The sequence below is a fragment of the Rana temporaria genome, chromosome 2 (genome assembly GCF_905171775.1).
Source record: "Rana temporaria chromosome 2, aRanTem1.1, whole genome shotgun sequence".
Taxonomy (NCBI): Eukaryota; Metazoa; Chordata; class Amphibia; order Anura; family Ranidae; genus Rana; species Rana temporaria.
The window spans coordinates 109,343,650-109,366,377 of record NC_053490.1 but is presented as its reverse complement, the minus strand read 5'-3'; the positions used below and the strand labels follow the sequence as shown (position 1 = coordinate 109,366,377).

The window sequence follows — 22,728 nt, the reverse complement described above, 5'->3', positions numbered from 1 at the left end:
CGCGCCGAGCGAACAGCGCATGCTCCGTCGGGAAACTTTCCCGACGTGCATTGCGGCAAATGACGTCGCAAGGTAAGTCCAGCGCCATTCACGGTTCACTTACGTAAACGACGTGAAATTTGAACGTCGCGAGCGGGAGGCGCAGCTATACTTTAGCATTGGCTGCGCCTGCTATTAACAGGAGCAGCCTTATGCTAAAGGCGCCGTACGGAAACTCCGTACCTTGCGTGAGAAGGGCCCGCGCAACTTTTGTGAATCGGTGGTAGTATGCAATTTGCATACTACACGCCGATCACAAAGGCCGCGCCCCCAGCGGCCAACGCAAGAATGCAGCCTGGGATGTGAAGGCATAAGGAGGCTTATGTTTGTCACATCCTAGGCTGCATTCGGTGTAACGAGGTTCCTGAATCAGGAGCACTCGTTACACCGGAGCAAGTAAGCCCTTGCGCCGCGCAACCTATGGTTGTGCGGGCGCAAGTGCTTCTTGAATCTGGGCCAGTATTACACATCAGAGTCACATTGCTCTTTTAAAAGAACATGGCAACAGTTAGCCAGGGGCAGAGGAAGGACGTATTGCTCATGAACCTATGACGTATAAATGAATATGAAGAAAGTGAAAAGTCTTTTGTTGCAGTCTCTTACATCATCAGGGTTTATCCTTAAAATATCAAGCAGTCAATTAGGGGGCAACTAAACCACATCACCTCCGGAAGATTTACTTCCCCTTCCCGACCAGGCTATTCTTTGCAACACTGAACTTTAACTGACAATTTTGTGGTCATGCGACACTTGTTTTATTGTCACTCTGATGTACCAATAAACGACACTTCAAGGATTTCAGGGATGACTGCTCTTTCTACTGTTCATGCGATGTTGTACCCAAATAAAATCATCGCTTTTTTTCCCCCCACAAATATAGCTTCCTTTTGGTGGTATTTAATCACATCTGCATTTTTTTTTTTACTTTCTGCTATAAAACATATTCAATGAAAACATTTTAAAAAATCAAATTTCTTCATCAATTTAGGTCAACATGTATTCTGCTACACATTTTTGCTAAATAAAATCCCAATAAGCGTATATTAATTGGTTTGCCTTAAAGTTACAGCGTGTACAAACATTTTTTTTTACTATTAATGGCGGCGGTCAGTGATTTATATCGGAACTGCAACATTGTGGCAGACAAATTGGACACTGTCACACTTTTGGGGACCAGTGAAACCAATACAGTGATCAGTGCTAAAAAATATGCACTGTCACTCTACTAATGTCACTGGCAAGGAAGGGGTTAACATCAGGGGCGATCAAAGGGTTAAACGTGTTTCTAGGGTGTTCTAACTGTGGTGGGGTTCTTTAACTGTGGGAAGACAGAAATCTGTATGCCTGCTTAGCAGAAACACAGGATCTCTGTCTTCCCTACTAACAGACTGAGGATCTGCTTTGTTTACATGACAGGACAGGACGCCATTTTGCCTCTGACGGGAATGATCAGTGGGTCCAATCACAGCAGGAGCAGGTCGCTGACCCGGGAAATGCGAAAACACGTATCTGTACATGAATTTGCATAGCGGAGCCACAACCCTGCAGTAAATATATGTGGGGTGGTCGGCAAGAAGTTAAAAATGAATTAAATAGCTTTTTGTTGGTTTGTGGTGCTCACACGCAGTCTTTTTCCATTTTAAAAACAACCGATTTTTACTTAAAGTGGTAGTATACTCTGTACTACCACTTTCACTTACAGGTAAGCCTATAATAAGGCTTACCTGTAGGTATAAAAAATATCTCCTAAACCTGTACGGTTTAGGAGATATTCCCCTCGCAATGCGCCGCTGACTGCAGCGGTGCATGCGCAGCGGGGATCTTCGGCTAAAGGCCCAGCACCCGCCGGACCTTGCCGAACAGAAGTCTCCCACGCGCATGCGTGGGAGTGACGTCATCGCCGCTCCAGCCAATCCCAGCGCTGGAGCGGCGATACCCGGAAGACATGCCAAGGAAAGATGACATCACCCTCGGCGTGGACCAGGTAAGTCTGCAGAAGCGTATTGCGGGCGGTATTAACCCTTTTTCGTCTGCTAGCGGGGGTTAAAACCGCACCGCTAGCACCCGAATATCGCGGTAAATACGACCGTATAACGGCGCTAAAAATAGCGCGGCTATAACGTCATCGCACCTCCGCTGCCCAATGTGAAAGCACCCTTATTGAGTGTTTTTCATGATGATAATTTTACTTTCCTAGGACTGGAACACAAGCAATAGGGTTACTAAATGAAGAAAAGTGGTGGCAGCATGGTGTGTATACTTGCCAACATCCTTATCTACAAATTCTCTGTGGTAATTTGCCATGGACTTTTAAGGCAATATTATGTGAACCATATTATTCTAATCATCAATCTTTTATTACGGTGTTTAAAAATATAACAATGTGGTTGGCTGGTACATCATGCATATACTGTGCATAACAACAAGACTTATTTAAAAAAAAAATATATATATATATATATATATATATATATATATATATATATATATATTATTTTTAAAAAGATTCATGTAGCATTGCAGAGCAGAGTGGAAGCTTTCCCTTTTCATGTACTCCGTCTTTCCTGTTTTTCAAAATAAATTTAGGAGAAACTGGAAAACGTCTAAAAAGGAGGCGAGAGCTCCACTTTCTGGCTCGATATAAGAATATAGGGCCAGATTCAGGTACAGCTGGCGTATCTGTGCGGCGGTGTAACGTATCCGATTTACGTTACGCCGCCGCAAGTTTTTCAGGCAAGTGCTTTATTCACAAAGCACTTGCCTGTAAAGTTGCGGCGGCGTAGCGTAAATCACCCGGCGGAATTCAAATTCGGCGGGTAGGGGGCGTGTATCATTTAAATGAAGCGCGTCCCCGCGTCGAACGAAGTGTGCATGCGCCGTCCCTAAAATATTCCAGTGTGCATTGCTCCAAATGACGTCGCAAGGACGTCATTGGTTTCGACGTGAACGTAAATGACGTCCAGCCCCATTCACGGACGACTTACGCAAACGACGTAACTTTTTAAAATTTCGACGCGGGAACGACGGCCATACTTAACATTGGCTGCGCCTCATATAGCAGGGGCAACTATACGCCGGGAAAAGCCTAACGTAAATGTCGTAACTTTACTGCGTCGGCCGTGCGTACGTTTGGGAATTCGCGTATCTAGCTAATTTGCATACTCGACGCGGAAATCGACGGAAGCGCCACCTAGCGGGGAAAAAAAATGCAGTTTAGATCCGACGGCGTAAGAGACTTACGCCTGTCGGATCTAAAGGATATCTATGCGTAACTGATTCTAAGAATCAGTCGCATAGATACGACGGGCCAGATTTGGACTTACGGCTGCGCCGTCGTAAGTCCTTTCTGAATCTGGCCCTCAATGTTCACGTGCAATATTTCCAGACTAAAAAACACACGCTTGTTTTTTTTTTTATCCCTAGGCCATAAGAAAAAGAAAAAGAAAATATATACAACAACACTATACATTACCTTTGTAATTGTAGGTATTTATGTTTTAATTGCACAGAAGGATATGTAATTAATAGAGTGTGTACCTTTCTAAGTCACGGTACTATACTTGACCTTTCCACCTCTGGCACAGATATTTTTACTGTAAGGCAATCGGAAGTTATTCCAGTCAAAGAAAAGTTAGTCATGGGCTGAAAAAATACATTAAATGTAAAATGACTTTCTCACCTATTATGCCATGCAGTCCAGGTTTCAACATAGCATGTGGTGAAATTAATATTTGTACACTGTCTGTCTGTTAAATTAAAGAGAATCTGTCATGAAGGACAAAATCTGAGAATCTGTCATGAACCACCACTGCTGCAAATCACGAGTAATTTTATTTATTTATTTTTTTGGTGGGGGGGGGGTTTAATATAATTTTTATTTATTTTTTTACCTAATTTCTATCACCCGCCCGCCCACAGGCCACAGTGCATTTCAGGCTGCAGCCTGGGTATGCGCAACATCCGACCTCCTCCAGGCTCCTCCTCCTCCCGCCCGAGCAGCCCGACTGCCTGCCTGTGCCCGGACCAGGGAAGGAACCAAGAAGAAAAGACCAGCGCTGGCTGAAGTCCGCTTCACCAGACCAGAGTGACAGTCCAGATTAAAAGGTTAGCAAAGCAAATGAAACTGGTGATGATCAGGTGACAAATGGCAGCTTCTGATGGGGCACAGTGTCACAGTCGCAGCAATTGATGGGCACACTCACACTGGCACTGGCAGCATTTGATCATGGGGCACAGTAGCGGCAATTGATTGGCACACTGACACTCTGATGGGGCACAGTAGCGGCAATTGATTGGCACACTGGCACTCTGATGGGGCACAGTAGCGGCAATTTATTGGCACACTGGCACTCTGATGGGGCACAGTGGCGGCAATTGATGGGCACACTCACACTGGCACTGGCAGTATTTGATCATGGGGTATTGCTGGGCATGTGGAGCGGAGGTGCAGTGTGATGATATTGTTATTGTACAGTATTGCTGGGCATGTGGAGTGTGATGATGATGATATTGTACAGTATTGCTGGGCTGCCCACCAGAAATACTGTACAATATCATTCATCACACTCCACCTCCACATGCCCAGCAATACTGTACAATATCATTACACTCCAACGTGATTGCATTGTAGAATATAAAAAAAAAAAGTCAGTTACTTTGCTGAGTAACTAATTACTTTGACAATGAAGTAACTGAGTCACTAACTCAATTACTTTTTCGGACAAGTAATTTGTAACTGTAACTAATTACTTTTTTAAAGAAAGATGAGCAACACTGGTCAGGAGTAATTCTTGACCATTCCTCTTTACAGAACTGTTTCAGTTCAGCAATATTCTTGGGATGTCTGGTGTGAATCGGTTTCTTGAGGTCATGCCACAGCATCTCAATCGAGTTGAGGTCAGGACTCTGACTGGGCCAATCCAGAAGGCATATTCTCTTCTGTTTAGGCCATTCTGTTGTTGATTTACTTCTATGCTTTGGGTCATTGTCTTGTTACAACACCCATCTTCTGTTGAGCTTCAGCTGGTGGACAGATGGCCTTAAATTCTCCTGCAAAATGTCTTGATAAACTTGGGATTTTATTTTTCCTTTGATGATAGGATTTTTCTTCACCTCAATGAGCAGTCTGCGCTGTGCTCTTGCAGTCATCTTTACAGGACAGTCTAGGGAGAGTAGCAGCAGTCCTGAACTTTCTCCATTCATACACAATTTGTCTTACCGTGGACTGATGAACAGCAAGGCTTTTGGAGATACTTTTATAACCCTGCCCCGCTTTATGCAAGTCAACAATTCTTAATCGTATGTCTTCTGAGAGCTCTTTTGTGCGAGGCATCATTCACATCAGGCAATGCTTCTTGTGAAAAGCAAACCCAGAACTGGTGTGTGTTTTTTATAGGGCAGGGCAGCTGTAACCAACACCTCCAATCTCATCTCATTGATTGGACTGCAGTTGGCTGACACCTCCCTCCATTTAGCTCTTGGAGATGTCATTAGTCTAGGGGTTCACATACCTTTTCCACCTGCACTGTGAATGTTTACATGGTGTGTTCAATAAAAACATGGTAACATTTAATTATTTGTGTGTTATTAGTTTAAGCAGACTGTGATTGTCTATTGTTATGACTTAGATGAAGATCAGCACTAATCTTATGCTGACTGAGTAATCAATGTAAGTACAGAGGAAGTGGTAGTAACATTATTAATAACATTAATATACAGTGCTTATCCTGTGCTGGTAACTGAGTGATCAGTGTAGGTACAGAGGAAGTGGTGACATTATTAATAGCAAAGTACAGTATATCTAAACCCAAGATCAAAAACATAATGTTTTGCAGTTTACCAGTCCTTAGTTATGGTGGGTGTACTGGCTTTCTTTATTCAGGTTAGGTACATTTTCTGCAAACGCAGAAAATGACTTGTTGACCATGATAGAAATCCAGTAACTTTCTCTGCACCCAAAGTGGTATTAAATCCAAAGGCCAACTTTTATTGCAGTTTTTCAATTTTTTACATCTGGTGACTGCGTTAGTCTTCTTTTTAGACATTCTTTCTTATATCTTCACCTGATGATCTGGCCAGTAAGTCTGTTGTTTTTCAACAGAATTAGCTGTCCTGCAGTTGTAACAGTTAGGAGGTTGAGACAAACCACGTACTACTGACAGGGGTGCTTACAATGGTGGTCATTTATTTATTTACGTAAAACCTTTCTCCCAAAGGGAAAAATGTTTTTGTAACTGCTTAAAAACTGTGAGCTAGGGTTTGGCTTAAATTAGTGTATCTAAATCTTCTACTACCCTTCCCCCAGACTGACAATGCTGCTGTTCAAAGGTGTTTCTGTTGCTCCTTCATCCAGAGTGCAGGCACTCTAATACAGGAGTGTTACTGGCCAGATCACCAGGTAAAAACAGAGGGGAGGAAGCCTATAAACGAAAACAAATGTAGCCACCGCATCTAATGCTTAGTAAGCCAGGCACGTTGCTAGGTGGCAAAAAGACCAGGGGCTTCAGCCCGAAGACCAAGACCGGGGGGGACGGGGGTGTGGTGTATGTGGGCTGGGGGGAGGTGGGGTTGTGTGACTTACCAGTGCCATCAATGCTGACCACTAAACTCACCTGCCCGACACACTGACCATTACACTGACCTGCCTGACCTACATACATACGCTGACCTGCCTGACCTACATACACTGACCTACATACATTGACCTGCCTGACCTACACACATACACTGACCTGCCTGACCTACATACACTGACCTGCCTGACCTACATACACTGACCTGACCTACATACACTGACATGACCTACATACACTCACTGACCTACATACAATGACATGACCTACATACACTCACTGACCTGCATACACTAACATGACCTACATACACTCACTTACCTACATACACTGACACGACCTACATACACTGACCTGACCTATATACACACTCACTGACCTACCTCAGCTCAGCCGTGGTGTGCGGTGCCGGCATGCCCAATGCCCATCCTGATCATCATAGAGATGCAGCCAGAGGAGGAGCCGAGGAGGGGAGAGACACCGAGCACTGAGTGGGGAGCGGGTATGTGGCACGGCGGCGGCATTGTAATTCCCGCCTTCTGGAGCTTACAGCGCCTATGATGGACGTCACATGTCCCGCAGTCCCGGCATTGGACCAGTGGGACATCATAGGCGCTGCAGGCTCCAGAAGGCGGGACCTGCTATGTCTCTCGGCCACACTCGGCCACACTCAGGATCAGAATGGTCCCTGATCATCGGTGCTCTGGGCTAACAATTAAATACTGCATGCCTGAGACTCAGGCTTTTCGGGGACCCATTCGGGGCTCCCGCCCCCCATTCCCCCCCTAACGACGCCACTGTAGTAAGCTGCAATATGTTTGGTTTTGGGTTTAATACCACTATATCAATGTTTTCAGCTTTCTCAGCTATCTTCTGTGAACTTTAAGACAACACCCCTTTCTGTGGTAGAGATAAGGAGGAGGTATTTTTACAGTCCAAATCAGAAGAAAAGGTGACAATGCTGATAATCCATAGATGCTCCATAGATACTGTCATGGACCTTGAGATATTAAAGTGTTTCTACTTGACATCTGTTACACAGGAGAGGGACATTCAATGCAAGGCTTTTGAAATGCTAAGTGGAACCAGCTTGTGAAATACCTTTTATTGTGTTCTGCAGGTTAAGAGCGGGTGTCGGAGACAGTCTGTCTGGCTAGAATTAGGGATTGAAGGTTAATTGAATCTATTATGTATGTTTGAAGATGTATGTGTTTACGCTAAGGGACTTTGTATTGTTCTAAAGGTCAGAAGCCTGTCAGCTGTATTGAATTAGCATTCTATTGTCTAAAAGGAATGTAACCTCTCAGAGATAGTAATTAAGTAGACCGGGTTATTGTGTACATTGATTACCCCCTGGGGCTTCTGTCTCAATACACAAGTCTTTCTATACAAGCTATTGGACCAAATCCTGTTGACTATTTCAAGTCCTCATTTGCATGGTCAAGGAGGACCTGAGTGAAGACTGCATACTTTACAATTGACCAATAGGAAAGCGGTTGTTGGGAGTGGGATGTTCCAAAATTCTGTATAAAAGTGTGCTGTGTACTTGAAAATAAAGAGTCCTGTTTGAACTTACATACAGCCTGCCTGGTGTTTGTTCTTAATGGGTCTGAACGGCACATAGCTGTAGTTCGGACCCCGGAACCTTGGATGACTGGACCATCAGACGCTGCAATCTGCAAGCTGACTCACTGGTAGCAGAGGAGTGTCGGGAGAGCAGGACCTGGGCGAGCAAGGGGTCTCGTCACAGATACAAAGCAGTGAGGAGCGTTGTTATCCTAGGACAGGAAATGTGCTACTCAGTGGTGGTGCATCCATAGAGGTCGCAGGAGCGCCGCCCCCTCTCTCCTGCACTTGTCTATCACCAATAGATAGATTCATGCATTGCATGAATCTATCTATTGTTGCCGCTACCGGCCCCTATTCAGGTGTCGGGCGGCTGGCATCTGAATTACACCGGCGGGGGTGTTTTTGGAAGTGCCTGATTAGAGCCGTCCGGAAGAGAATGGGAGAAGACATGGAGGACTCAGAGCTTGGAGGACGGTGCCAAGACAGGTAAGTGCTGGGTGGGGGGATGGGGACACTGGCAGCATTTGATGGGGCACACTGGTGGCAATTGATGGGGCACACTGGTGGCAATTGATGGCCACACTGGTGGCAATTGATGGGGCACACTGGCGGCAATTGATGGATCACACTGGCAGCAATTGTTTGGGCACAGTGGTGGCAATTGATGGGCACAGTGGCGGCAATTGTATTTATAATCTTTATTTATACATTTTACACAAAACAATATGAATATTACAATATCTAACATCACCCATTACCCACCCATTAATCATTTTGATACCTGTATGGATCTAGTCTCGTCTAATAGCATAGCTGTTAATTAAAAAAAATCCCCTTATAGTTTATCACACCCATAGCAATACATTGCACTCATAATTCCATATGTCCTAACATGCCGACTACACAACACACACACAAAAAGAAAAGGAAAAGCGGAGGGGGAGTTCCCTGGTATGAAACGCTACAAGTATGTTGATATTAGTGTGGAGGCTCTAAACTCTACCCATTGCTGCCATGTCTTTAGAGTTTGTTCTTTAAGGCCCGCTTCTGATTCTATCGCCATCTCCAGAGTTTGCATTTCACTCATTTCGCATATCCATTCTCCAATTGAGAGCAACCCTGTTTTCTTCCAGTTCCGAGCTATGACATATGCTACCAGCATATGTCTTAAAATACCCCTTTTTATGTTTTTTTTATGGATCCCGGAATCAGAGACAGGAGAGAAATTAGTACCCCTGGTTGAATATTAATCCCTGTGATTTTATGATATATATCATAAATCTTAGTCCAGAACATCAACGCTTCTAGTAGTACCATATATGAGACATTGCACCTTTTGCATTATGACATCTCCAGCATGTCTCATCATTTTCACTATAAATTGTATGAATATCTACTGGACAGGAGAAGACATGGAGGGCTTAGAGCATGGAGGACAGCGCAGAGACAGGTAAGTGCTATGGGGGGGGGGGGCACACTGGCAGCATTTGATGGGGTACACTGGTGGTAATTGATAGGGCACACTGGCAGCAATTGATGGGGCACACTGGCAGAAATTGATTGGGCACAGTGGTGGCAATTGATTGGGCACAGTGGTGGCAATTGATGGGTACAATGGCAGCAATTGATGGATACAGTAGCTGCATTTGATGGCACAGTGGTGGAAACGTATGGGTACAGTGGCTGTGCTTGATGGACACAGTGGCTACGCTTGATGTTTTTTTTCTAGTTTGTTTGCACCCCCCAAACATTTTGAGCACGAGCCGCCACTGGTGCTACTGGTAAAAAGAAACACAAAAAGCCTAAAAGAAAGAAAAATGCAGCCACCACTTCCAAGGACTGGTAATTTGTAATATATTACATTTTTGTTTTTGTGTTTAAATACAGTTTAAAATACAACGTTGTCCTGTTGACTGAGTGGTCAATGTAAGTGCAAAGGAGTAGATAGTGTACATACTTATGGTGCTACAGCAGAGCCATGGGTTTGTATTTCACTTTCCACAACTTCTATAGCTTGATTTTACTTTGACTTCATGTTTTGTCCATGACTCTTATCACAGTTCTCTTTTTTTTTTGTGTGTGACTTTATCACTTTCTCTCTCTTCTTTCTCTCTCATCATCCTTTCCACTTTTTCACATTTCGGCTATGTGACGGTAGTGGAAGATATCCCCGTCAAAGTCTTCCCTTCTTCCCATAAAAGCAAATCACCCAGTATTCCAGGAGTAGAATTCCCTGGGATGGCCCAATAATCCACACAGGAGCCAAGGTTAATGCTGGAACAAGACAGATTTTAATGGTTTCTTCTCAGCTTTATATACAGTACCAGGCATTAAAGCAACAATGAGATCTCCACCCCCCTAATCACACTAAGGCTATTTACTACAACATTCTAGACAGGTCGGCACCGGCCTATAATTATCATGTCTAATCACTGCACATTCCTTAATTAATGGCATCAAACAAACCACCTTCACACACTGAGTTTCCTAGGCAGACGTTTCGTCTCCGCATGCCGCTTGACACCTATTCACACCTCTGAGCCTCAATAGGTTTTAGACAGTGTTATCACACAATTAAAGGCCTTTCAAAGGCTAGCCTTATTTAACATATTAACAGTCTTCACAGAGAGATGAGTCACACATGAAATTACCTTTTCATCTAACACACAGCATTAAACTAGCAGGGAGAGAATTAGACTGAAGCATATTTGATATTTGCATAAAAGTCCGTCACAGGCTATTCATTCTATTATCTTATATCCTACTGATCCTCTTCCTATTTTTTTTTTTTTTTTTTTTACAGTTTTTATGTATTCCAATGAGAACACAATAGATCAGTGAGATCCAAAAAACATAAAAGAAAAATGTACATTTTGACTATGTACACAGTTTTGTACAACTCAATATTTAGCAGTCTGATAAAGAACAATACTAGACATTATAATTAAAGTGGTTGTAAGACCACTCCACTAAAAAAACAAAACAAAAGGAAAACCTGCAAGACAAAGGCGTATTGAGCTAGTATGCATATCATACTAGCTCATTATGAAGTACTCATCTTAGATCGAAGCCCCCGCAGCAGTCCCCGTACACTGGTCCAGCCAGCGACATCGCTCCCGGTGTCATTTACGGGTATTGCAGCCTCTGGGAAATGTGATTGGCCGAAGCTGCTATGACATCACTCTCGCGCATGTGTGAGGGAGCCGCCGGTAACGGCGCATCAGCTGAAACCTTCCTGTCTGTTGACAGCCACCGCCATCCAAACCGATCCTGTCCACCAAAAACAGACAGATGGGGAATCTATTCCCCATCTGTCTGGCGGATCGGAGGATAGCAGTCTGATGTAAATGGATAGGAGGTCAGTTTCCATCCAATTGCCCCATAGAGGAGAGCGGGCTGTGTCCCTGTTTCCCCGCTGAGCATGCAGACCTTTTACCAGAGCCTGCCAATGTGAAAGGGCTCTTACTAATGGTTTTTATTTAATACATTTTTTTACAACTTTATTTTGTTCTATACAGGTACAATTTTTTTATAAATATTATTATTATTTTTGTATTTTTTATTTGGGGGGGGGGGGGCGTTGGAGAGACATTAGGGGTCTAAACAGCCCTCTGTCTCTTTTTAGTTCCTTTCTCTGCACTGTTGATGAATAAGATAGGAGTCTGTATAGAGACTCCAATTCATTCATAAAATAAAAAATAGTAAACAGTATTTACTATATTTCATTCACAGACTGACAAATAATAAACACAGTTTACTATGTGTCAGTAATTCATGAATACAGAAACGATCAGTAATGTGATCGCTGTCTGTATTCTTTCAGGAAAGGAAGGGGACCTCCCCGCTCTCCATCCATCCAGCGGCTTTCTGCTCTAGCAGCGCCTCCAGCCAGCGGATGGGGGCGGTGGGAGAGCTGGCAAGCTGCTGCATAGAGCAGACCCCCCTCTTCATCCATCCAGATCTCTTGCATTAGCAGCAACTGCAGCCAGTGGGAGGGGGAGGTGGGACAGATGGCCATCAGCTGCATGGAGCAGCAGGAGCGTAAGGTGGGAGAGCCGGCCAGCTGTTGCATGAAGTAGCCCCCCGCTCTCCATCCATCCAGATCTCCCACACTACCATTGGCTGCAGCTGATGGGTAGGGGAGGTGGCAGAGCTCGCCAACAGCTGCATGGAGCAGCGGAAGGGGGGATTGGAGAGCCGGCTAGTAGCTGCATGGAGCAGCAGAAGGGGGGTAGGAAAGCCGGTCAGTAGCTTCATGGAGCAGCGGAAGGGGGGTAGGAGAGTCGGCCAGTAGCTGCATAGTGAAGCCCTCCCCACTCTCCATCCATCCATATCTCCCACACTAGCAGCGGCTGCAGCCGGCGGGAGGGGGAGATGGAAGAGCCAGCAGCTGCTGCATGGAGGGGGTGCCTTGCAATCAGGGAGGTGGGGAAAACTGAAGAGGGGGGTCGAAGCAGTGCAGGGGGGATCTATTTGGCCTAACAGAACCCTCTGTGACTGCCCTGCAGCTCCCAAAATCAGCGGGAGGGCAGAGGAGGGAATCTGTCAGCTGCAGGGCATCGGGTTTGCGAGGGGGGGTCAGTGCAGCAGGGTGAAGTGGCAGGAAGAGGGAGCCTGTGGGCAGCAACCTCCGTGTACCCGCTAAATGCCCGCTTCTTCTCCTTTCCCTCCCGAAGACATTCAGCGGCTGCAGGAGGAAAATAGAGAGCATTGGTTCCTCTATATGCAGCTCATGCTGTCTCCCTATCCCTGTCCTACTGCGCCGGTCCCCTGTGTCCTTCCCCCCCCCCCTTTGTCAGGATGAAGAGCAGAGAAGGGCAGAGAAGAACAAAAGACTTCCTGTCCCACTTTCTCCTTCCGCCCAGAGACTACTTAGGCGATACGTCATATCACCTAAGGCGGCCCCTCCCTGTAGGCGATCGTCTGGGACACGTGACAGGTCCTAGGCCATCGCCTGTCCAATCAGGTAGCGCAGCGCCGCTCGCGCATGCGAAGTGAGTGCCCGGCCATTGAGCTGAAAGCTGTCACGGCCGGGTGCCCACAGTTAGGATGGAGGCGCCGGCGGAAAGGGGGGGAGAGGAGCGGAGCTCCAGGCGTTGCGTCGCTAGACAGTGGAGCAGGTAAGTGTATGTTTATTAAAAGCCAGCAGCTACACTTTTTGTAGCTGCTGACTTTTAATAAACATAAAAAAAGTCTGGAACTCCACTTTAATGATTTAACAAATAAATTAAAATTTGGTGGCCCCTGGCTGTACTAATAGGCTACATTCATAACTGATCACTGTCATTACTGTTGAATATTGCATATTCTTAAATGTACAGCAGTGTGTGGAACAAAAACATATTTTTATGAAATACATTTTCAAACTAGCCTATTGGAAAATAAAACTGATTTTGTTTGTGCAATAAAAAACTATTGCACAGAACAGGTCAGAAGAGTAAGGAAGAGTAGCAGACTCATCATGTAGTCAGTACAGAAAAAGTACAAGTTAAAACGAGAACTGACATAAGGAAGTTATGGGAAATTGTTGAGCAAGGTGGGGCTTTTGAGGAAAGACAGAGCATATATAAAGCCTCACATTCTATAAAATCCCAGTCTCAGATCAGAGCCTGATCCTGCAACTGGTGAGTAGTCTGCAAAACAATGCTGCATACACCTAGTATAAATTATATAATACAGTTGAGACATTTGTAATCATCTTTCTGGATCTTCTAGATTATTCAGAAAGCAGTTATGGGATCTCTTATTTTGCTAAAGTTTCTTAGTACTTCTGAAATATTTTTACTGCTATCAGGGTCGACATGTATAGTGCATTGTTCTATTCTTGCTAGAGTGTAGTGTAGTTATTAACTTGTGATATATAACAATTGAATAATGTTATACATTGTGTTAACTGGTCAGTAGAGTTTGTTGTATTCAAAATGTTAATTTCCAACTTTGGAGTTTCCAAGTCACATTGAGGATATGAAGGATAATTACCTACAACCTACCTACCTACCTACCTACTTACTATGACTTCTTTTTACTAAACTTTTTTTGTAGTCCCCCTTTTTTTTCCCTGTTTATTCTCACAAAGTAAAGCAGGTCAGATGCAGCCTTAGAACTGCCACCTACATTGTATCATTGAGAAGTGCAGTTCTATGATTGGTGAATGTTTTCAATGCAGGAAAACACCTGTGAATACAAACTTTATACAGTCATATACAGCAATCATTTACGCAGTTATCATATTTGTGAGGTTTATTATCACAGTCCAAAGCCATAATTGGCAAGCTGATAAAATCTGCAACTCGGTAAACACTCTTTGAAGGTTAATAAATGCTCAATAATTATGATTTATCAGAGGCGTTGCTAGGGGGTGCGGTCCGCACCGGGTGACACCCGCTAGAGGGGTAACACCATCCCGTTTTTTTTTTTAGCTGACATGCCCAGCCTGCCCCGTGCAATCCCAGCCTGCCCTGTACCATCCCAGCCTGCCCTGTACCACCCCAGCCTGCCCTGTACCACCAAAACAGCACTATACCACCCCAGCCTGCCCTGTACCCCCCCAAACAGCCCTGTACCACCCCAGCCTGCCCTGTACCACCCAGCCTGCCCTGTACCACCCCAGCCTGCCCTGTACCACCCCAAACTTTCCCATGCCACCACAACTTGCCCTGTGCCACCCTAACTTGCCCTGTACCACCCCAATCTGCCCTATGCCACCATAACTTGCCCTATACCACCCCAACCTGCCCAATGCCACCCTAACTTGCCCTGTACCACCCCAACCTTTCCCATGCCATCCCAACTTGCCCTATGCCACCCTAATTTGCACTATACCACCCCAACCTGCCCTGTACAACCCTAACTTGCCCTATACTACCCCAACCTGCCCTATGCAACCCTAACTTGCCCTATACCACCCCAAACTACCCTATATCACCCCAACATGCCCTATACCACCTTAGCCTGTCCTATACCACCCCACTACACCAACCTGCCACTATACTGCCCTATAATATCATTTACAGGGGCTGGTTTGGGGTGCGCCCCGTGCCCGTGCGCTGCCTGCTTGGTGCCTAGACAGAGGGGGGGAGGAAACACCATGTTTTACCGCACCGGGTGACACCAACCCTAGTGACGCCACTGGATTTATGCTGAAGCCATCCATTGGTACATTCACCAGGTGGTAACAAAGCTGATAATATGTACAAAATGTGTGTGAAAATATCAACCTATATCTATATGCATGAACTTGCAACCTTTTATTCCTTAAAGCTTGCTAATGGACGTATTCTCTAATTAAGTGCAAATTGTCATTTTCACAGAATTCACATTTTATGTTTTTAGTCACATACTGTGTAGGTGTGCCCCAAATAACCAACATCCAAGCCAGCAATGGAATTTTTGTTGAGAGTTGAGAACCACTGATCTATGGGCTGCTTAAGTGTGCAGCAATCTTAGGTTTCTCTAGTGAGGTTAACGAGACCCATATTAACCACTCTAGCTGCATTTTGTGAATTAATGAAGTGCACAGTCTCAAGAGGATGTGTAAGCATCCAGGTACTAGTAATTAGATGCAGATAACAGATTGATAAGATATTTCTATGATGCGTCAGTTGTGCTAGACATGGTGACTCTATGTTGTGTAATATGTATCATGATCTGGATTCTATGATCATTTTGGTGCTGTAAAGTTTAACCAAAGTTTAACCACTTAAGACCCGGACCTTTAGGCAGCTAAAGGACCTGGCTAGTTTTTGCGATTCGGCACTGCGTCGCTTTAACTGACAATTGCGTGGGCGTGGCTCTCAAACAAAATTGGCGTTTCTATTTTTCCCACAAATAGAGCTTTCTTTTGGTGGTATTTGATCACCTCTGCGGTTTTTATTTTTTACGCTATAAACAAAAATAGAGCGACAATTTTGAAAACATTTTTACTTTTTGCTATAATAAATATCCCCCAAAAATTTATAAAAATGTAATTTGTTTCCTCAGTTTAGGCCGATACGTATTCTTCTACCTATTTTTGGTAAAAAAAATCACAATAAGTGTTTATCGATTTGGTTTGCGCAAAATTTATAGCGTTTACAAAATAGGGGATAGTTTTATTGCATTTTTATTAATTTTTTTTTTACTACTAATGGCGGCAATCAGCGATTTTTTTTTTTCGTGACTGCGACATTATGGTGGACACTTCGGACAATTTTGACACATTTTTGGGACCATTGTCATTTTCACAGCAAACAATGCATTAAAAATGCATTGTTTACTGTGAAAATGACAATTGCAGTTTGGGAGTTAACCACAAGGTGGCGCTGAAGGGGTTAAGTGTGACCTCAATTGTGTTTCTAACTGTAGGGGTGTGTGGCTGTAGGTGTGACATCATACACACAACTCTCCCCGTTCTTCAGCTCAGGGGACCGATCGCAGGACTCCAGCGGCGATCGGGTCACGGAGCTTCGGATCGGATCATGGGCCCGCGACTGGGCACTTAAAGAGGACGTACCTGTACGTGCTTGTGCCCAGCCGTGCCATTCTGCTGACGTATATGTGCAGGAGGCGGTCCTTAAGTGGTTAAAGCAATCATTTGGGAGTCAAAGAGATTAAGAGCTGAAAAGCAATGACCAAGACCTGTCATAGTAAACAATCAAAACACAATTTATTGCACCCAAACAATTATCCATGAACATGCTCCTATTTAAAACCTGTAGGTTTTCTAAGGACACAATTTTTTTTGCTTGACATGAATAATGGGCGGCACAGTGGTGTGGTGGGTAGCACTCTTACCTAGCAGTAATAAGGGGCGCTGGTTCAAATCCCAACCACTACACTACGTGTCTAGAGTTTGCATGTTTTCCCTGTGCCTGCGTCGGTTTCCCCGGGTACTCTGGTTTCCTCCCTCACTCTAAAGCATGGGTCTTCAAACTATGGAACTACAATTCCCATCATGCCTATGTGTTACAATGCCTCATGGGATGTGTAGTTCTACAACAGCTGGAGGACCGTAGTTTGATGATCCCTGCTCTAAAGACATGCTGGTAGTTTAATTGGCTCCACGAGGGTAGGGACTGATGTAAATGTACATTGTATATGTAAAGCGCTGCGTAAATTGACGGCACTATATAAGTACCTATAATAATGGATAAAAAAAGATGTATGTCACTTTTTTTTCCCAGCTCCCTGAATGTGTTCATATTGCATGTTTTCTTGCCAATGAAAATGAATGTTGAGGCACAGCAACATTCTTGTACAGTGTGTTAATATAAGCTACAACACGCACCTACAAGCATAAATATGATCTTACACCTAAATCTTTACTGAAGGTTAACACACACTTAACCTAATTGGAAAATTTCAATTACAGAACAAACATTTTGGTGACAAAGTGTTGAAGTTATTAAAAGTTACACAATAGTACATCAATATGTTAGTACCTGCTAGAACACTTATAGCTAGATTCAGAAAGACCGCCTTAACTTTGCGGCGGCGTAGTGTATCGTGTTTACACTACGCCGCCATAAGTTAGCGAGGCAAGTACATGATTCACAAAGTACTTGCCTGCTAAGTTATGGCGGCGTAGCGTAAATGCGGCGGGCGTAAGCGCGCCTAATTCAAATTCGGCTGAGGGGGCGTGTTTTATGTCAATATGGGTTGACCTGATGTGATTGACATTTTTAGGAACGGCGCATGCGCCGTCCGTGTACATATCCCAGTGTGCATTGCGGCAAAGTACGCCGCAAGGACCTATTGGTTTTAACGTGGACGTAAATTACGTCCAGCCCTATTCACGGACGACTTACGCAAACAACGTAAAATTTTCAAATTTCAACGCGGGAACAACGGCCATACTTACCATTATGAGTCCAGCTATTTGATGGAATAACTATACACCTGAAAATGCCTTACGTAAACGGCGTATCTGTACAGCGTCGGCCGGGCGTACGTTCGTGAATCAGCGTATCTAGTGATTTACATATTCTACGCCGACCGCAATGGAAGCGCCACCTAGCGGCCAGCCTAAAAATTACACTTTAGGATATGACGGTGTAAGACACTTACGCCGCTCGTATCTTAGCCTAATTTAAGCGTATCTGGTTACCAGAATATGCTTAAATTTGCATCGGCGCAGATTCAGACTTAGGCTGGCGTATCTACTGATACGCCAGCCTAAGTCTATCTGAATCTGCCTATTCGTACTTTTTAATACGATTTTTAGAATGTTAAAGCACTAGCACTGTGAACAGGTGATATGAAGGCCCACAATGAGTTGTTGAGACTTGAGAACTAGGGCGCTAATTGTTCTTGGTGAACAGGACGAGTGTTCACTATGCAATGGCAGTATTCAGAAAGGAGTCTGTGGGCAAGTTTTGAGTCTTCTAAATATAGTTTATGAGATATTATCTAATACAGGTTCGGTTGTAATTTAATTCAAGAGGTGTTGCCGTAGTTTCAGATAAATTTAGACAGTCTCCTGTGACACACGATTATTACAAAAATTTTAATGATTTAATAATGCTTTCTATCTTGTGTTACATCATCAGATCAAGAGAAATGCCTGACTACTTAGAGCTAATCATACAACGTACTGTATCTAAAATATCTACTCGTTTTACAGCTTTATGTTTAAAGCTGTAAAATGGAAATAAGAAAAGTTTATGTAATTTGCTTATATAGCACTGAACAAATTACAATCTCCTTAGGTTCATGGGACCACCACATCAGTTGCCAGAATGTATCAGTTTGTTAGGAACATGAGAATTTTTTTTTTTTTTTATGTTTTTTTGTCCTCAGTATAAATTGGTCTTTATGTATGAAAGTCACAAAGTGGGAATGAGAAAATTGCTTAGGTTCAGTTCATGAACAGTTTCCTGAATCTCATGCGAAATTAGAACACTTTGTGGGCAACCCCTATTGAATGACCCACCTGGACATCCAATCATTTCAATGGATAGCTCGCTAAAAGGATACGTAAATATGTCATAAGCGTTTAACAACCTTTTGTCTGCAATCAATTGTCATATGTTGAAGACAATTTGCACCTTTTGACTTTGTTACGTAATATGACTTTACCAGCAAATACCTTACTAGTTACTTAGGTCCTCTCTGCTCAGAGTGGATCAAAAACGGATCAATCAGTGGTCATGTGATTTCTTAGTTCTCTTAGAGCTGGCAGGGGACAGCTGCAGCATCACACCTCTGCTACAGCCATAAAAGTGAAAACTATTTAATTTTTTTTTGTTATTTCCCCCACTTCTCCTTTAATACATTTTTGCATACCAAAGTCAAGACTCCAGTTTATAATGGCAATCAGCAATGACTCCTAACTTCTCTACATCAAACTTTTAGAAGGGGGTATGTTTGATAAGCACCACTTGAAGGCATAGTGGTTTTGGCTAGTGAGTCTCACTATTGTATAGAAAAAACACAGCATGTGTGTAAGACAGGAAAACCTGTCCTGTGCCTAAATACTGTCAGCTTGCAAAATGTTAATAGTTTGGGTAAGAGTAATGCATAGGCTTCTAGCAGAGTCTGTAGTTATTGATGTAAAATACTGGAAATTGTAATCCTAAACTACTAAATTGAACAGACACTTGGTAAGACTATAGGAAACTTGAATTGCACATGGTAACATTTGAAACAACCTAAAACAATAGTAATGACTTATTATATAAGCATGTTTTTGCCAAAGAATTTGGCTAAGAAAGTGTTCTGAATATTAAGATTAACATCCTATTAAAATTGACTCCTTTTTCTTTTTATTATTTAGGTAAACCTGTGGTTATAAGAAAATTGCCACCATGAATGACTCTGATTCCAATTTTTCCTGCTACCATCCATCCATTGTGGAGTATCGTTATTTTGCTGTGACATGGGGTATTATTGTGACTTTGGTGGGGACACTTGGCAATGTGCTGACAGTAATTGCGTTTGCACTAGACAAAAAGCTACAAACTCGCTTCAACCTACTCATCGTCAATCTGACTTTGGCTGACATCTTGTACTGCTTATTTTTGCAGCCTTTTTCAGTAGACTCATACCTCCACCTTTACTGGAGAAGCGGAGCCACCTTCTGCAGGGTCTTTGGAATGTTATTGTTTGTATCCAATTCCGTATCCATTCTGAACTTGTGTCTTATTGCTGTTAGTCGGTACATCCTCATTACTAACAACAAACTGTTTGATCGAATATTTTCCAGACTGGGCACAACTCTTATACTGCTGTGCACATGGGTGATTGGGTTTGCAAGTTTTGCCCCACTTTGGCCAGTCTTCGTCTTAGTGCCCAAGGTCTGCACCTGCAGCTTTCATCGTATAAGGGGCAGGCCTTACACCACCATATTGATGGTATTTTACTTTGTGGTGGGCCTAGGATGTGTTGGGGTCTTTTACTACCTGATTCATCGTAAAGTAAAATCTGCTGCCAAGGCTCTTGACCAGTACAAGCTCGGCAATGCCAAGAAGGTGAAATCAAGTGATTCTGGATTGAACTCAGGTGTGGTCGGCAAGTTTCATGACCTAGAAGACAGTGGAGTGGACACTGCAGCATCTAGCGAGGTAATCTCAGAACATCTTCCATCCTCAAGGGCTACTGACACCTCAAGTTCTTCTGATTATGTGAAATCAGTACCTGCATCACAGCCAAAAGACACTGGGTCAGATTTCAAAAAGGTCACCCGTATGTGTTTTGTTGTCTTTCTCTTTTTTGTTATCAGCTATATTCCATTTATGCTGCTTAACATTTTTGATGCCAAAAACAAAGCACCGCAAGTGCTTCACATGATTGCTGCAAACCTGACATGGTTAAATAGCTGCATCAACCCCATACTCTACGCAGCCATGAATCGCCAGTTCCGTGATGCTTACAAAAGAGTTTTGTTACTTGTCATTAACAAATTCAGAAGAACGTGAGAAATACAGGAGCTTTTTAAAGACTGGACCTTTCACTGTTTATTATGGAAACACAATTGTATGAACTCAATATAAAGCACAAATTTCATGATTTCTTTTCCCATTCCCACTATGGGACAAACATGAATATATAAAAAATATTTCTTTAACTTTTTTCTGCCAGTATTAGGAGTGATTTTTTTTTTAATATGAAGTATGGATGTCTGTCTTTTTTTTATTTTTATTTTATCGCTGTACAGTTATTTAAATAATATTCTCAACATATTTATGTAGACCTATACCGCATTATAAAAATCAGGCAGACAAAACAAAATACAGGAATGTGATTCTGACATTCTAAATCATGACTATTTTCAGCTTCTACTATGAGATTTACTAAATGGCATAGTTTATAGTGGTCTGCCAGTTTTGGGCATTAATATTAGAACAGGTTTAAGGCAAAATCACATGGTCCCATTATTTGGCTAATTTCAGATTGGCAACAAGGTATTAAAGGATGTACTAAGCTGAACATTCAATTCATTGTCTGGTAGATACCCCAAATACACCACATTCACAGACCTCGAGACCTATGCCACATGCCATAGGACACATGATGGCGAAAAGAGTGCTGTACACTTGATACTTTAAATATTTTTAAGCCACATATACTGTCTGTCTGATTATTTATTGCTGGCATATGTTTTGGACATGGATAAGCACTATATTTATTTTGTTTTGCTTTGTGCACTTATGTATATAAAATAAGCTATAAGGGTGCTGTATGTATATATTGTAATAAAGGTTTTTATTCTTATCACCTGTACTTTGTTTTTGTTTTTTTGGGCATTGTGATCATTCTCCAAGGACAATGAGAAATGTAATCATATAGCAGTTGGTACATTAATTGGAAAGTAAGAATATATATTGGCAATGAAGTTCAATTGAATGTGTAGTCAACGTTAAAATACGCTTGTGTGTGGATGGTCTTAACAGCCAGAAAAATTGGGAATTTGGTTTAACTTTTTTTTTATTTAATTTTTTTTAAATCCAGACACCCCTATCGCAGAGGAAAACAAGGTTGTTTTCTCTACTGCAGTTAAAGCAATAGAGTGTAGCACAAGACCACCCCAGACTGTGATTGGATAATGAAGGGGCACCTGTATGCTCTCCCATCCTATCAGCTGGCTTGTGTAGAAAATCTGATTGATTTACAACAATGCCCTGCTAAAAACAACAAAATACATTTCAAGTTTTTTTGTTTTGTTTTTAACCACTTCCTTACTGGGCACTTAAACCCCCTTCCTGCCCAGAGCACTTTTTGCGATTCGGCACTGCGTCGCTTTAACTGACAATTGCACGGTCGTGCGACGTGGCTCCCAAACAAAATTGACGACCTTTTTTTTCCACAAATGGAGCTTTCTTTTGGTGGTATTTGATCACCTCTGCGTTTTTTATTTTTTGCGCTATAAACAAAAATAGGGTGCAATGTTTAGGCTGGCCGCTAGGTGGCGCTTCCATTGAGTTTGGCATAACATATGTAAATAACTAGATACGCCTATTCACGAACGTACGTGCGCCTGTCGCAGTAAAGATACGCCGTTTCCGTAAGATATACGCCGCCTAAAGATAAACATGCCCCCTATGTTAGGTATGGCCGTCGTTCCCGTGTTGAA

The 22,728-nt window shown here is 43.1% G+C and overlaps 1 protein-coding gene across 2 annotated transcripts; it reads left to right on the top strand.

Moving 5' to 3' along the window:
• The first annotated feature begins 3,961 nt into the window (after positions 1-3,961).
• Positions 3,962-21,873, top strand: GPR84 (G protein-coupled receptor 84). Of its 2 annotated transcripts, none has more exons than XM_040340750.1 (2): positions 3,962-4,143; positions 19,933-21,873. In XM_040340750.1, exon 2 carries the CDS (start codon positions 19,964-19,966, stop codon positions 21,071-21,073), a length of 1,110 nt encoding a protein of 369 aa, XP_040196684.1. In that variant the 5' UTR covers positions 3,962-4,143; positions 19,933-19,963; the 3' UTR covers positions 21,074-21,873. The 2 variants fall into 2 exon arrangements, with proteins under 2 accessions (XP_040196684.1, XP_040196683.1); XM_040340749.1 differs by lacking the exon at positions 3,962-4,143 and adding an exon at positions 13,771-13,804.
• Positions 21,874-22,728: the final 855 nt, after the last annotated feature.

Bases quoted from the DNA above. Each gene is read 5' to 3' on its own strand.
- GPR84 (XM_040340750.1), top strand. From the start codon at position 19,964: ATGAATGACTCTGATTCCAATTTTTCCTGCTACCATCCATCCATTGTG.